The sequence below is a fragment of the Rattus norvegicus genome, chromosome 9 (genome assembly GCF_036323735.1).
Source record: "Rattus norvegicus strain BN/NHsdMcwi chromosome 9, GRCr8, whole genome shotgun sequence".
In the NCBI taxonomy this organism is placed as follows: domain Eukaryota; kingdom Metazoa; phylum Chordata; class Mammalia; order Rodentia; family Muridae; genus Rattus; species Rattus norvegicus.
In genome coordinates, this window is record NC_086027.1 from 93,117,629 (window position 1) to 93,134,524 (window position 16,896).

The window sequence follows — 16,896 nt, forward strand, 5'->3', positions numbered from 1 at the left end:
TGGAGTGACAACAATAAAAATAACTAGTAAACCGAGGTCATGCTGGGTACTCCACAGTGTCTCGTTCTCTGCACCATTTTTAGTTGTGGCTCCCGAGGTCAATCACCTGCTGCTGTAAAAAGAAGCTTCTCTGATGGGGTTTGAGAAGAGAATTGATCTATGGGTATAACAATAAGTCCCTAGGAGTTGACTTTATACTATGTGCCTATAGCAGAATAATAGTACTAGGTTCTCCCCTAGGGCCTAGAACCTGTCTATCCACAGGCTCTTGACCCAGATGATGATGCCAGGCATAGATTGCATCTTGTGGAGCAGACCTCCTTAATCCAATCATAAAATGGTTGGTTTACTCTCACGACATTCATGCCACTACTGTACCAGTGGGTCTTTATTTCCAGGCGGGTCCTTATTGTAGTTGTCAGGGTTCACAGCTGAATAAGATTAATAATAACCTTTCTCCCCCAGCAACACGCAGAGCCCCATCTAGCACTGTGAAAGCTAGCCAGTCCCTACTGGCGTAGGTTCAATGCCAACATGATCTCTCCATGTTCTGTGGTTTACATAAGTGCTGTCTTCAGCAGTGGGGTCTTACCATTAAGTTCTGTGATCTCCCTATCATAACCCCTCCTTCTAAGGCTCAAGAATGATTAGGGAAGAGGAGACAGAGATGGTAAGAGCTGGAGGTGGTAGACGATTACAACAGAGCAATGTTTTCCAGGTGCAACCGGGAAGCCTCATATATGAACTTGCAACGGTTGTGACAACATGCATAAGACCTGTGCAATCTCAAGCCAGACAAATTCTCTGCACTGAAGGAAGGGGTGGTGATGAATCCCAGTCCAACTGATGAACTATTGGCAATTGATAGCTGACAGGAGGAAATGGATTAGCTTTCTTTCAATGTGGTTAGTGTTCCCAGGTAGGTCCATGAACCCAAGATTGTAGGGAACAGGAACTGGACTCGATGGGGGTATAAGAAGAGAATGCAAATCTGGATATGTATGGAATAGGGTGGATCTGGGAGGAGTTTGGGGAAGGTAATATGATCGAAGTATAATATATGGGATTCTCAAAGAATTAACAAAAAAAACCTTTTAAATTAGAAATTCCGAAATAACCAAAGATATTAATAAACTGTATGAGACCAAAAATATAGTCCCAACTAGGAGGAGATGAGGAAACTGTGTTTGGATTTTCAAGTCTCCTTAGAGAGGAAAGGAAAAATTGTTTGATAGTGTCAACCAAGGGAGAATGAACACAGCAGCGCCTCTTTGGGCAATAGGTGGCTTCAAGTTATTCAGACTTCAGACAATGGGCATCAGGAAACGCTGGAAAAAAACAGAAGAGCTCCAGAGGAAAACTCAGTCCCAAATATGTGGAAGCATTGACACCAGGCAAATGATTTCAAAGGATTGTTGCAAAAGAATAAAATGCAAGGAAAAGAGATGGATTCCCGGGTTAAAATGGAAGGTAAACAAAACAGACCTGCAGAAGCAACCTACCAGGGAATGAAGGCTGGTTAAAGAATAACGCAAAATGAAACAAAAAAGCTGTAATTTATCCAGTTGACTCCACCTTCAAATTTTGCATTTGAACCAATATTGGTATGAATGTCTGCTGAATATGCATTATGCAGATAAAAAGAAAACACCCTTGAAATATACACATTATGAAAAGTAGGTATTGAAGAGCAAAAGAAATCATTTTTTGAGATATTTTAAACTGCAAGACAACTGAAGTCATTCTGCGTATGGTCAGAAATACAAATAGCTTTGCAATATTAACAAGAATATATGACAGAAAGCAATCCTGGCAGCTGGGCTGGTAGTGGAAAGGGAACTCATGTGAAGGGAATGATGTCTGTAAGCCTCTGAAGCTTAACCCTGATTGTGCGGCCTTAGTGAATGCTTTAAGCCACACATGTAGTCTTTCTAATTCTTTTCATTGTGGAATCCTCCTCCTTCCAGCTCACTGTGGGTCAGTGGGTCTTGTAGCTCCCATTGCTTAAACATATCCCAATTCTAGTACTTTGGTCATCACCCCAAAGTCATGATTATTTTTCTCTGACACAAGTTTCCTCCAGTAAGAGCCCCTGGTCTAGCCTAACCTTATGATCAATTCCCCATGATTCATGAGACTAGTTTTAATAAAATGTAAGTGTTGTCAGGCTTCCAATCATCTCTAAAATAATATCAAATTTCCTCTTATGGGCAGCATGTTCTGTGTGCATTAACTCTGCTATCTAGTCCAATACTTTATTCTCCATCATCTGGCCCCAATGGCGCCCATTCAGGGTCCCAGAAATAGTTCAACACACTATCTTTCTAGAATTTTTTGCTAGTTCCCTGCGTGTGTGTGTGTGTGTGTGTGTGTGTGTGTGTATGTATGTGTGTGTGTGTGTTCTCTCTCTCTCTGTCTCTCCTTCTCCCTCTCTATCCCTCTCCCTTTCTCTCTCTTCCTCTCTCTCTCTTCACCTTCCTTTTATTCTCTCTCTCTCTCTCTCTCTCTCTCTCTCTCTCTCTCTCTCTCTTTCTCTCTCTCTCTCCCTGCAGTATGTCCGTGTTTGTGTGTATGTGACCACCCATGTGTGTATTTTATGTGCGTGTATATGAAGATCAGAGGTCAAGACTAAGTGTCTTCTGTAGCTCCGGGCCGAATTTTTTTAGACAGAGTCTCTCACTGAACCTGGAACTCATCCATTCAGCCAGTCTGGCTAACCAACAAGCACTAAGGACATGCCTGCCTCCAACACAGCCTACCCCTGGCACTGAGTAACAGATGCTCACTACAGTGCCCAGCTTTTACATGTGAATAGCTGTGACTCCGTAACTAGAATCCTCATGCTTGCCGGGCTCGCACTTTCCTGACTGAGTCATCTCGCCAGCTCTTTTGTGGTCCCATCCTTGGCTCACACATTAGACACGCCTCCCTGAGGACTCCAATCTCATAGAATTTCTATTGTATCACCCCACTTGCTACCTTCAGAGCATTTTTCTCATTAGAAATGGCATGGCTGTGTATCAGTCCATCGACCATCTGTTTTCCGCCCTCAGTGTAACCATGACCTTTCTGAAGGAGAACAAATGTTGGCTCTTCTTACTTCTGAGTCCCAGCAGCCACAGTACTTGGGTTATTGGAAGCGCTGAGTTAAAAATTTATGGAGTGAATGATGTGTGAATGAACAGATGGGGAAGAGAACATATTCTAATAGAATCGTTATACAATTGAGGAGTCAGAGAAAGGAAACTGGTAAATATGGATTGATTGGGCTTTAGAAATGGCACTGAGAAAATAGGAAAAAGATGAATGTTAGTCATCAGATATTGTGATTACGGAGAGATAAATGAATGACCACGGAATCAAAACTGCACTCTGGATGGTGCAACAGAGCTAAGGAAGAGGCTCACCTCAGAGCTCATTCCCTAGGAAGGGCATCCAGAATGCATGGAAATCTGGGCAACACTGCACTGCTTCTTCCCACAGACTCTGGAACAATTCCACCATACATGAAGGGTTGGAGGGACAACCCAGGCTGTGGTTATCAGGTTGGTATGTGACACCGGCAGTGACTCAGAAGAGAGAACTGGGACTTGTGACGGGCTCTAAAGAAAGCCCAAGATTTGGCTCAGGAGACAAGGAGGAAGAACAATGCTGGACTCAGAGATGGGATTTTGAGTAATGCATATGGAAACATTAACTGCAAGCACATTTGCTCTCCCTTGAAGAAAGCAGACAGTTGTGTAGGATAAAGAGAAGTGGGAGTATCTAGAAAAATCAGCTACAAAGTTATCAGATGTAAGAGATCCAATAAGGCTACAGTTAAAATGTGACTTTTAGTCCTGGGTATGAGGGGAGACACTGACATCCTGAAGCAGGACAGCCAGTTACTTGAATGTGAGACCAGTCTAAGACCATAGCAGCTAGGTAAATGAGAGAGAGAGAGAGAGAGAGAGAGAGAGAGAGAGATACATGATACATACATACATACATAGATAAAATAGATTAGATATATAGATAGATAGTTGATAGATAGTAGATACATAGATAAAAAAGATTAGACATAGATAGTAGAGATAGATAGATAGATAGATAGATAGATAGATAGATAGATAAAATAGATTAGATAAATAGATAGATAGTTGATAGATAGTAGATACATAGATAAAAAAGATTAGACATAGATAGTAGATAGATAGATAGATGATAGATAGATAGATAGATAGATAGATAGATAAAATAGATTAGATAAATAGATAGATAGTTGATAGATAGTAGATACATAGATAAAAAAGATTAGACATAGATAGTAGATAGATAGATAGATGATAGATAGATAGATAGATAGATAGATAGATAGATAAAATAGATTAGATAAATAGATAGATAGTTGATAGATAGTAGATACATAGATAAAAAAGATTAGACATAGATAGTAGATAGATAGATAGATAGATAGATAGATAGATAGATAGATAGATAAATTGATTCAGACAGACAAGCAGACAGGCAGACAGCCATAACTCTAAGATTCTACTTTAGTTTCTTTTAAAATGATATTATAATGATTCTTTAAAGACATTCACCTAAAATCTAAAATGATTGTCTTTTGGGCTTAGAATTACAGGACATTTTTCTTTGAGCTTACTTGAATATAGATGTTTTTGGTAATTCTGGATAGATGCTTAAAGTTATTTAAAATTCTATGTAACATCTTCAGCTATCCTAGAAAAGCAGACTGGGGTCAGATGCAATGTAAATGACCAGTGGCTTGGCAGTCCTAGATGGATGCCTGAGGTCACCGTGACCAGAACAGACTTGACTTTTAAAATAATGCATTCCCCGTACAAATTCAATTACAATCATGTATTAATGGGGAAATTCAAAAGGAGAGCAGCAAGGAAAACAGAATAGCCTGTCTCAGAAAAAGAAAGAAAGAAAGAAAGAAAGAAAGAAAGAAAGAAAGAAAGAAAGAAAGAAAGAAAGAAAGAAAGAAGGAAAGAAGGAAAGAAGAAAAGAAAGAAAGAAGGAAAGAAGAAAAGAAAGAAAGAAAGAAAGAAAGCAAGCAAGTAAGCAAGCAAGCAAGCAAGCAAGCAAGCAAGCAAGAAAGAAAGAAAGAAAGAAAGAAAGAAAGAAAGAAAGAAAGAAAGAAAGAAAGAAAAGCTTAGGAGAAGCAGAAATATCAACTAACCTGATGTTAAGTCACAAGAGATGAAATTAGGTCAGAAACCAAGGCTTGGTTAACCAAAATCAATGAATTAAACATTGTTTCGCTTGGCCATGCTGCTTACTTGGTCATCTATCTTAGGTCGGGTCTCTGTGTCATACCTGGAGAAGGTTGTAGCCCAACCCAAACACTCCAGACTACATCCTTGCACCACTCAACAGAATATCTCATCTCGCTCAAGTTAATCATGTTAGGCAGCCCCGCCCACCTTCTCCATTGCCATACTCTAGAGGAGAATGGGTACTGAGGGATAAATCTTGCTTTCTGGGTTAGCTGTTTCGAGTGCAAAGGATCTTTGCATCTCGTTGAGAAAAAGAGTGCTGTCCACATTCTTCTAAGAGGACCATCACTAATGCAGGCTGTGAGTCCCAGACGAAAAACCAAAGGGCAACAATCTCAAAGCTCGGGAAAGCAAGACAAAGCCAGCAGGATTTGGAGGGTAGTGAAATGTAGACCAGTAGCCAGCATGAGGTGTGTTGAATTTGAAGATCTTAACCCTTGAGGCTAGCCACAGTTGTGACTGTTACAGCGGACTAAGGCAAGCATCAAAGGCATTCTCTGTGTCTTAGGGAGCCTGGGGAAGGACCTCAGGACAGTACAGCATGCGGAGGGAGCAAGTCTTGGTAAAGAAGAAAGCTTGAGAAGGGTACTCCTAAAGTCTGTTTGAGTCTCTGGAGGACCCCGAAGCCTGGACTGGGTACTGGAAGCAGCCAATGAGATCTCAACTCTCCTCTGCTGTCTCTGAGTTTGCAAGTCTAGCCAGGAAGAGCGACCTGTTTGCTTCAGTGAATGGTGGTTAATCCATCTGTGTAACATGCAGCTTCCTCCACAGGATAAACTGATTGTTGGGACAGTTTGAAGACATTTGTTCACTCATGCATTTATTCATCCATCCATTCAGTCAGTCAGTCAGTCAACCAATCAACAGGTGTCTCACATGTCTGTAAGAGCTAGATGACCTAAAGGAAACAAACCCAGTATCACTCCCCTCAAAGGGACTGGCTTTCCCTGATGGAGCATGGCCAGCATCACAAAAGAAAAATGTTTTTAGAGAGGACTTGGTGTTCATGATGTATAGAAGACTGACAACCCAGATGGCTAGAATCTCCTGGCAAGGGACTTGTGGTAAGAGATTGTGTAGATCAGGTTGGCCTGTGGGCATAACTGTGGGGGATTGTCTTCTGATAATCGATGGGAGGGACACTCAGCCTAATGTGGGTGGCACTAGTCCCTGGGTTTGGGTCCTGAACTGTACACTAAGCATGCGTGCATCCATCGCTCTCCGCTCTCAACTGTGTATACAACACGGCTCACTGCTTCAAGTTCTCATGGCCCTGACTTTTCCCACTCTGAAGGACTAGAACCTGGAATGAGGAGCTAAAATGAACCCTTTCTCCTTCTCCCCTATGTTGCTTTTGTAATGATATCTTATCACAGCAACAGAAGACATGAAACTAGGACAAAGCACAAGAAGAACATGGGTGTCAGAGTCAAACACAGATCCTGAGTCCACCAGGAGCAGAAAACCACAGGATTCATCTCAAAATGGTACAATAACATCAACCTTGGACACCCATTGTGGGAATTTAAGAGACACCTTTTAATCACTTACTCTCTGTTAGATACTCTTCCAAGCGGCAGGGACTCATGACTTGTTTAATTATTGGAACAACCCTGTTCCGTGGCTCCTAATAAAGGAGTGGTAACCTTTACTGCATAGAGGGGGAAATGGGGCCTGGGGATTTTAAGCAACTTGCCCAAGGTCACCCAGAAGCAAGTGATGAACACAGATTCAATCTCGTGGAGCAGCAGCGATTTGAGCCTCAGCTTTTAACTGCCAGGTTGTTCTGAATCAATAACATTAAAGGACAGCGTGCTGCTCAAGACACAGTGCACACTCGACAACGGGCAGGCATCATGTGGTTGCTATGGTTACTGCAGAAGCTGTGGTTTTTCTATGAACCACAAGAGAAAAATAAGAGACAGACACAACCCTGAATATATTTTTGAGACTGTAGTATGATTACAATATCTCTTTCTTCCCTTTCCCCCCCTCTAGACACTCCCACATTTCCCTCCTGGCTCTGTGTTTACATTAACTATTACATGCATGTATGTATATATGCATATATGTTCTTACATATAACCTGCTCGGTCTCTACAGTGTTACTTGTATATTTTCAGGGATGATCCATGGGAGTGGATAAGCTATTGTTGTGCCCTTCCCTCAGGAGGACTATCTCTCCTGCTCTCAGGATTCCTTAGTTGCCTATGGTTCTTTGTGTGGAGTTAAGAGCAGAGAAAGCCTGAAGAAAGCCTCAGAAATTGAATTAATGTGTATATGCTAGGTGAATCCATCTCCCCACTCCCTTCTCCCTTTTTTCATGTATATGTATATGGTTTACATGTACATACGTGTGGGAGCATAACATGTATATGCAAGAGTGCCTAGGTGTATGTAGAGAGGCGTGCTGACATTAGGAGCATTCCTCAATTGCCCTTCACCTAATGTGTGACAGGATGTCTTGATCTAACCCACAGATTGCCTGTACAGTTAGTCTAGCTATGCAGCTTGCTCAGGGGACCTGCTGTTTCCACCTTCCAGGTGCTATAATTACAAGCGGGTGACCAATCCCAGCCTACATCCACATGGGTTCTGGGCATCCCAACCCTGCTTGTACAACCAGCATTTTAACTACTGACTTATCTTCCTCAACCCCTATCACCTCTTTTTGAAAAAAAAGAAACAGAAAAACATAAGAACATCATCATCATTATTCATTCATTCATTCATTCATTCACCAGAGAGTAAGTCCAGGCTGCCACCTGTCAGTTTGAAGCCGCCCATCGGCATGGATTTCCCAGTGGGAAGGAGAGGAGTCAGGACCCAGCCACTGTCTCGAAGATAATTGGGGGGGAGGACAAACAAACCTGTCTGCAGTATTGCTATTCAAATAATCTCAGAGGAACTGAACTGTGCACAGAGCAGAGGAAAGAAAAGGAATTTTTTTAAAAAATGAGAACTCTTTCATAAAATGAAAATCAAATAAGGACAAAACCTAGGAGTCAAACATCGCTCACACTTAGCAACCTCACAGAATGCCCTGTTCTGTTACTAAAGGTGAAACTCTACACCAGTTAGAAGCCAGGGGTCTAAGCTGCTGTGGTTCCTAAGTGGAAGGTTGTTCTCAAGGATCCTGCCAAATAGGAGGAAGAAAGACATGTATTCTAGCCTGTTAGGTTTATGGGAACGTGCTGTAAGTTCTTACATAAATACACGAACTTTATGTGGTCCTAAGAGAATGCTCTCACCAAGCCATCATCTACACCAGAACACTGCAGAAAGCAGCCCGCTCCCAGAGTGGTGTGATACCTAAACACATATTAGATGATATGTCTAGTTTGTGAACAGGACAGATTACCTCAGACGTCGCTCCTGCACCATGTTTTCTGAGCATCTGTAAACCCTTTAAGGTGCGAAGCTTTCTCACTGAAATTGGAGTTGGGCAAAGGGGTTCACGTAGCTAGAGTACCTGGGGGTGTAAAATCTAGGAAAACGAAAGTGTTTCCCATGAAGCTTGCTTGTTGCAAGACCTCTGGGGTAATAGAATAGACCCCAAGCCTCCTTCTAGTGATGCTTAAGACCTTTCTCTAAAACAACCATTTTAGAGACCATTACCTAAAACAAAAAGTATTTTATGTATTTATCAAGAGACTCTTAAATTGATATACTGGAATCAAAGACATTTAGAAATAAGGTCCTTAAAGGTAACATCTAAACTGTATTTGCATATGAGCTTAAATATATCCACATATTGAAAGACTGGTATGCAGTGGTAGGGTATTCATAATCAAATCATCAGAGTTAAAATTCACAAAGTTTGCTCTTATTCTCTTACTCTCTTACAGTCTTACTCTCCCATTCCCCTCCCACCCATCCCACCCACATGTTCCTGGCTGACCTCTCTTCTTTCCCTTTCTTCTATCTATCTATCTATCTACCTTCACTCTATTCTCAACTCCCTTCCCCATGCCCTGAATAAACTCTCTTCTATAGAAAAAAAATTCATGAAGCTTTTAATTTAAAGATCTCAATGTTCTGAACAAAATATGAGACATCCTCACGGGGAGGCTGTATAAATAACCAGAAACCCTCAGAGTTAAAATGCATCTAGTTTCAAGTTAAAGGATCTCAAAGTTCTGAACCAAACTTTCTTCCTCATCTTTGCCATTGTTACCACTCAATAAAATAGATAAAATGAATGAATGCCTTTACAGTCCCTATTATAATCAGAACAAGTGATATTCTTAAAATATGGAACTAGAGAAAGGTAAATAGAAATCAAAAATAAAACCAGAATTCAGAGGCTGGAGAGTTGGATCATTGGTTTAGAGCTTGTACTTCTCCTACAAAGAACACCAGTTTGGTTCTCCACACACACATTGAACAGCTCCCAACTACCTGTAAATGCCAGCTCCGAGGATCTGCTTGCTGCCCTCTTCTGGCCTACTTGGGCATATGCACTCACGCTTGCTCATTCTTCAATGTATATACACATCATTTAAAATAAATACATATTTTTGAAAAGGGAATTCAGGGATGAGGAAGGCTGACATCTTAGTGTCAGAGATCAGCACACACACCAAAAAGACAGTTAGTGATGTTGACACAGCTTTCTCCCAAATGCCTGGTTCTGAGCTGTGGGAAAGGCTTTTCAAGGAGGAGGATGTCAAAGAGACAGCTCCTGGGAAGGAGTTCACCTCCTGAGTGCTCTCTCCAGATCACATAGGGAAAGAACCTTTAAGGGGAAAGGATGAAGGAAGGCAGAATGGGAGACACTCTCAAGCCATGATAAAAGCCCTGTCCATAGGGGAGCCCTGCTCTCCATTCCACAGCGTCCTGGCCTGAAAAGGGCTGTTGTGAGCAGATTCCATGATTTAAAAAACAGGTAACAAAGGACAAAAAAAGGAGAGGGAGACTCCCCTTTTTCCAGACTCAAGGAATAGTAGAGAAGTATGGAAGATTTAGAACCCAACAAAATACATTTACTTTACTCGTTCGTGCTTATGGTGACAAAGACGGTCATGAAAGATGGGCGTCAGGGGCAGGCTGCACACACACACTCATAGCGGTTATCACAGCAGACACAAGCACCGTGCAAACCCAAGCCAGACCAAATCCCAGCATGGAAAATGGAGATCTACACAAAGGCCTACCCTCAGCCGCTAAGCTATCAGCAATCCTTAGCTGCTTGGAGACAGAGAGCCAGTTTTCTCTGACAGTGGAGTTCCTCAACTGACCATGCTTCGGTGAAAAGCCACACATCCAAGAGTATCTGGACGGTGCAAATTGGTCTTGAGGATTTTTGTTCTGTTTGCTTTTTAAAAGCATGCAGTTGGGTGGACAGGGAAGGGGGACATAGATCAGGGAGGAGATGGGGGCGCATGGATATGATCAAAATACATTGTACTAAATTCTCAGGGAACCAGTAAAAAATAAAAAGAGTAAGTATCACAGATCCTGGAGATGTGGCTCAGCCGGTCACTTGTCTTAGTGTGCATGTCTTCAATCCCCAGCACGACATGAAGCACAGGATGCTAGACATGTGTAACCCCCACTCAGGGGGTAGGATCAGGGGGTTCAGAGGTCCAAAGCTATCCTCAACTACATAAAAAGCTCAAGGTCATCCAGGTATACATATCCCACCTCAAAATGTATACATAAAATAAAATAAACACCATAGGTCTTTTTAAAGCGTTATGTCCAGGGGTGGTTAAAGTGGTTTAAAGAGCAGTGAGAACCAGCCACTTGGGTTCATTTCTGGCTACGGGACCAGAAGCAAGCTATCTGCCCTCTTTCCAGTCTGTTAAATAAAAATATTAATAGGCTGAGCTTCATGAAATCATTGCAAGGATCAAGTTGATGGGCAAAGAGATTAGCATCTGAGAGTTCTATTTCATGGGTGAGTCATTTACCAACTATATCCTCTTGCTAACAAGAAACAGAATCCACTGCTAGGGTTGTTTGAATCTTGAGGGCAATAAGAGGAATAAATAAATTTCCTACTCTCAGTTCCTAAAAGGGGGGAGGAAGAATCAACATCAATATAAAGAAAGACAAAGTAGAAAGGAAGCAAAAGGGTGTGGAGATAATCTTCTGTGTGCTGTGTGGAAAAATCACCTGTCAATAAAAAGCTAATGGCCAATAAGCTGAGACAGGATTAGGAGGCAGAACTTCCGGTTAAGACAGAATTGGGCAGGAGGAAAGTTTTCCCACTGAGATTGCAGCTGACCTCAAATTAGAATAAATGGGATATTAAGAGTTGGTTGGTGTAGCAACCTAGCTTACAGCCTTGGCATTTATTAATAATTTTAAGCCTCTGAGTGTTATTTTGGAACTGGGGCATGGGTGAAAAAGCCTGTGGTTATAAGAAAGTCAAGGGCTGGCTCGGAATTCCAGAATATTTCATGCCTTAAGACATTTTTCAGAATTGTTTAGTGTGGGAGCTGGTATGAGAAGAATCCTAGAGGCACAAGCTCTTCTCAATGGAGAAAACGTTCTACATATGTAGTTACTACACAGCTACTGCAAGAAGACAGACAGAAAGAAGGAAAAAACTGTGCTTTTTCAGGAAAATGAATACAACCACAGATCATCATATGAAACAAAATAAGCCAACCACAGATAAACAAATATCATTTTTTCTCTTAGAAAGAATATCAATAGGTAGATGGGTAGGTAGACAGACAGTCAGATGATAGATAATTGATAGGTTATATAGATGATACATGGATGGTTGGATAGATGCCATCAAAGCAGAAGGGGAACTAATTATTTTGGAGTGAGGTGGGTGGTAGAAAGGAGAGATGTGGAAGGGTAGGGATAACAAAATATGAGCAAAGTACAATGATTGTGTGTGTGTGTGTGTGTGTGTGTGTGTGTGTGTGTGTGTGTGTGACACTTAAAAACTCAATATAAGGGCTGTTAAATAAAATCCTTTTTAAATGCCTTTTTGAATGCTTATCACTGGCTACAAAGATTTCAGACCTTCCCAGTGCCATCTCAATCATCAATGGAGAGAGATCTCTAAATAAAAAGGTTCCTGGGGGTGTTGGGGATTTAGCTCAGTGGTAGAGCGCTTGCCTAGCAAGCACAAGGCCCTGGGTTCGGTCCCCAGCTCTGAAAAAAAAAGAAAAAGGAAAAAAAAGATTCCTGGGATACTCAGCCTCCTCCTTTCAATACCTGAGTACCACAGTCTCCTCAGAATGGGGCAGGCATAGGACCTTGGATGGAGAAACGTCCTAGACCTGGTACCCAGGACTTAGACTACTGTGGTCAGTGGCTCTTATTTAGACTTAGCCAGTTTCCTCAGCGGTGTCTCACTGGTGTGAACCAAGGGCCCCTGAAACACAAGCTTTATAAAAGCCACGTCTCCATTTCTGTTTCCTCTATTAAAAAGCACAACCAACTAGAACATGGTGGAAGCCACATAACCTCCACTTCACAGGCCCTGCCCTCCATGCCAGTCCTTCCCAAGAGCCCCTGTCTCTTTTCCCTGAAATTCTCTCACAGATATCAGCTTCTTGCTTCTTCCTAGTGTCTGGTCTTTAATTCCAGGAAGCCAATTACTTCCTGGGTTTCTACAACAGTCCCCAGACCTTTCTCCTTATTTTCACTCTCATCTCTCTCCAATTATGTTCAATACTGTCCAAGAATGAAATGATCAAATTGTTTGGTTTAAACTTGCCAGCAGTTTAATGACAATTAGTGATGGAACAATGACAAAAAATACCCATCTTCCTTGAGACCATATCCAGCTGCTGTACTGAGCACTTTTATCTGCATCCGATTTTAATAAAAACAGGAGATGCCTTGAATCCTTTTGCTTACCCTGTACAGCACACATCATCAGCTTGTAGATGAGACCCTGAGGCTCCAAAAGGGAAAAAGTACTTGTTCATGAAAGAGAGGTGAGTGGAAGAGCTGGACTCGAACTCTAAGCCTTTGCTTCCCTCTACTCCTGAATGAATAAGTAGTGACTCATTTGCAGCCCAGCAACCTTTTCCCATCCCCTTTTCAACTAACTGCCTCCAAGCCCTCATCACTTCTGCCCTCAGGCCTTCAGTGAACTAGACTGTACCCAGGGGTCCTACCAGCTTCTCCAACCATCAAGGACTACTGTCTAGCACAGCACCTGATGTGTAGCAAGTACTTAGAAATGTCTGCCAAGAAGGAATAAAAGCTAGTGAAACTCTAGCTCAAGTTGTGCAATCTGCCCTCTTTGAGCCTCTGGAGTTTTGTTGTACCTTTCTGGTAACTATCAAAGAAATAATGAAGTGCTTGGGAGTTGACTAAACTCTTCTGCAAAAATTCCCAGATGGATCCATAATATCTCTGAACCCTGACTCTGACTGAAGGAAAAGTCTAGAAGAAGTAGGTGGCAACTGACTCATCCCAAGTGTGACAAAGCTTTGGGAAGCTGGGGAGTATTTTGTGGGCAAGCAACAATGGTTGTTCTTGCTTGGCCATCAGCCCTGGTGTGCCTCCAAGTTTCCTCTCTTTGTCTGCACTGCCAAAGAAAGATAGGAGAAGGGGCGTTCTAAAGAGCAGGCTCACAGAGCACATAGTACCCCCTACACTATGGAAACCATATGCATTACCAACACACGAAATTGGGGTTGTGGGTGAAACTCGTCCATCCTGCTCATGCTTCTTCCTAGGTGAGCAGGAATTAAACCCAAGTGCAGCTCACAGGGACCCTAGTATTAGAAGGAGGGCCAGGCATTTGCCTGTAGTGAGATTTTGGATTTCTTTGAAAACCCAGATGAGCTTGCTTCATGGCAGGTGACTATGATTTGTTTTGTTACTAGGAAAGGCGTGATTTTTTTTTTTTTGCCCAGCTGCAGATAGTTTACATTTGGAATTCTGGGAACTTTTAAGAGGGTATAACATGTGGGAGACTCGAAAGGGGCTAGAGGCACACTTCAAGGAATCTGGTTCTTGTTGCTGCTGTTTGTCAAGTGGTCATGAGCAAAGAGATGAGAAGTCGGAGATATTCAGACAATGAAGATTGGACTTGGCCCTAAAAAGCAATAATTAATCTAAAAAGGTCAACCCACCTTCCCCTTCTAACCTTCTCTCCTACATAGTATTGAGGGGTTGGAAGGGACTAGGGTGGAATAAGAGTTGGAACGGTGGTAGATAAATTGAACCTAATAAGGTAGGTACCCCAAAAAGTGCCAACATTTGGCCAGGGACAGCTGAGGGTGATTTGAAGTATTAAGATGTGGATGTCTATGCAGAATCTATGTTTAACCTCCAAAGAGTATGAAACTCTACATAGTTGCCTGTGTTGTCTGTGAATCGGGAGCCCACTTGACAGTTTTAGGCAAAGAAAACTCTACCACTGCGCTGTTCTTACAACATTAAGGATTTAGAGTAATCCCCTCACAGCAGAAAGGAGAACAAACCATTCCATAATGCCAAGCTCTGCCTTCGATTACCTGCCTGCCTTCTTTTTCTTAACAGTAAATCATCTGTTCAAATAAAAACAAGCCTAAAGATCAGACTATTAACCAGTGGCTTAATTTTTCTAAGATAGAAAGTTGCTGTAAAGCACAAAGAAGACAAACTTTATGCTGGATGTGAATTTGTATGGGAACTAAAATGTATAGGAATATTGAGTGGATTTTCACTCCATTAGAATACATTACTATGCCAAAATGACCAAAGTGTCTGGGTTGCATATAGTATTCAAATATAGTGGTGAAGGGAACCCATGTGGGACACCACAATGCATGCCTATAATCTCAGCACTCAGGAGGTAGGGGTAGAAAGGTCCAGAATTTAAAGTTGTATTCAGCTACATAGCAAGTTCTGGGTCAGCCTGGGCTAGATAAGACCATTTCTCAATAAATAAAAGAAAACAAAACAACAACAAGTGAGGGCATCATCTTTTGGTTTTGCTCTAGATAGACAGACAGAAAGACAGACAGACATATGATAGATGATAGATATACATTGATATAGATAGATGATACGTACATATGAAATAGAGATATAGATGATAGATACATATATACGATTTAGATAGATGATAGATTAGATACATACATAGATTAGATAGATAGATGATATACATATATATAGATAGATAAATAAGATTCTCTCATATGAAGTATTTAGAAACTAAAAGTACTAAACTGATCAAAAGAGTTTATGACTTAAAGAGGAAAATGAGAAGCTCTCCAAGAGTATTGAATGACATCTTACCTTCCAAACACTGGCAGGTAAACCCGCTGAGGCTGGACACACATGTGGCTCCATTTCTGCACGGGTCTAGGACACAGTAATCAATCTTGGACTGGCAAAGCTCTCCAGTATAACCTGCAGAAAAAGAAGATGCCCATTGTCTAAGACCTGGTATTCCAAAACTACCAGAGCCACCCTCAAATTAAGGAACTCAACCAGAACCCACCCTTGGAAGCAACCACCTTGCGAAAGAGTGTATTAGAGATTTCTTGATCTCATGTAGTTTTATAACCAGAAACTACCATAACGTTAGAAGTATGGTTCAAAATTTGCTCATTCTAAAAATTGTTTTAAATTTTTAAATTAAAAATTAATTAAATCTGAATTTTATACATTGGAAGTTTCAGACGTGAGAATGAATTGCACTGTCCCTAGAATAGTGTCTAGGGACACATAGAGTGCCCTTGGACTAAGATGACAGTTACCTTCCCAGAGTCACCACCGTACCTCTATATAAGAGGTATTAAATATTTTAATGGATAATATTTAGAACTAAAGGCAGCCACCTGTGTTAATTCTGTACCCTGGGCTCTCATTTTAAAGACTAAGAGATATTATTCTTGATACCTATTTGAGTCATAAATCCATCTCACCCTTTTCTGTGAAGCCAGCCCCCAGGTAATCTTGTGGGATAGTAACATAATCGCAGGCAAATGGTGGGAAAATCAGGCTGTAAATCTCCTGGAACACCTTGGGCAGCCTGAAGGCTTTAAATAAATCCCAGGTTTTTAATTCACTTTTAAAACAAAGCCCTCCAGAGAGACAAGTTTAAAGAAAATAGCACACTAAAATGTTCCTCCTCTTAGAGTGGGTGATGGAAAATACACGATATAAAATAAATTTAAATTTTTTAAAATGTGCCCTCAGTTTTGATATTTGAGTAACAGGACCACTGGACAATCTGGAGAGAAAACCTGTTGTAAATTTTAGTCAGACATATTTTCTATACAATTATAACCATACAGTAGTATTTTGTAACTTGCCATGGTGGTTTTAACTACATGAAAACTTGCCTTTCTGGATTATTGGTTTTGAAAGGCTTTTGTTAGCACACACAGCTGAGACTTGCAAAACTCAATGAGCTGAGTGAAAGATGAACTCTGAGACCCAGTTACCTGCCAAGTTCATGGAAATTACAATGAACAGGAGCCACCATCTCGGCATCTCCAGCCATCCTCCTCCTCACCTCCAAACAAGCATTTCCAATTATTTAAATGTAAGGGAGTGAGGTCAGCCTGTGAACTAAAATCCCAACACCAAGATAAGAAATTAACTCAGAATTCCAAAAGGAATCTTTCAATATGACATCATAGCAAGAATGTATCTTCAAATGAAAGCTCTAGATTCAACACGTGAGTCA

General features: G+C 41.3%; 1 protein-coding gene across 2 annotated transcripts in view; it reads right to left on the reverse strand.

The window, feature by feature from the left end:
- The window catches only part of Dner (delta/notch-like EGF repeat containing), a 315,461-nt gene that overhangs the window by 82,521 nt on the left and 216,044 nt on the right, over nucleotides 1-16,896 (reverse strand). Inside the window, exons 1-2 of one of the 2 annotated variants that reach the window (XM_039084678.2) lie at nucleotides 16,652-16,807; nucleotides 15,498-15,611 (exon numbers count right to left, since the gene is read on the reverse strand). In XM_039084678.2, coding sequence (XP_038940606.1) covers nucleotides 15,498-15,611; nucleotides 16,652-16,700 — 163 coding nt within the window. In that variant the 5' untranslated portion in view covers nucleotides 16,701-16,807. Of the gene's footprint in view, nucleotides 1-15,497; nucleotides 15,612-16,651; nucleotides 16,808-16,896 lie in introns of those variants that run through there. The other variant, NM_001399331.1, reaches the window with a different exon arrangement.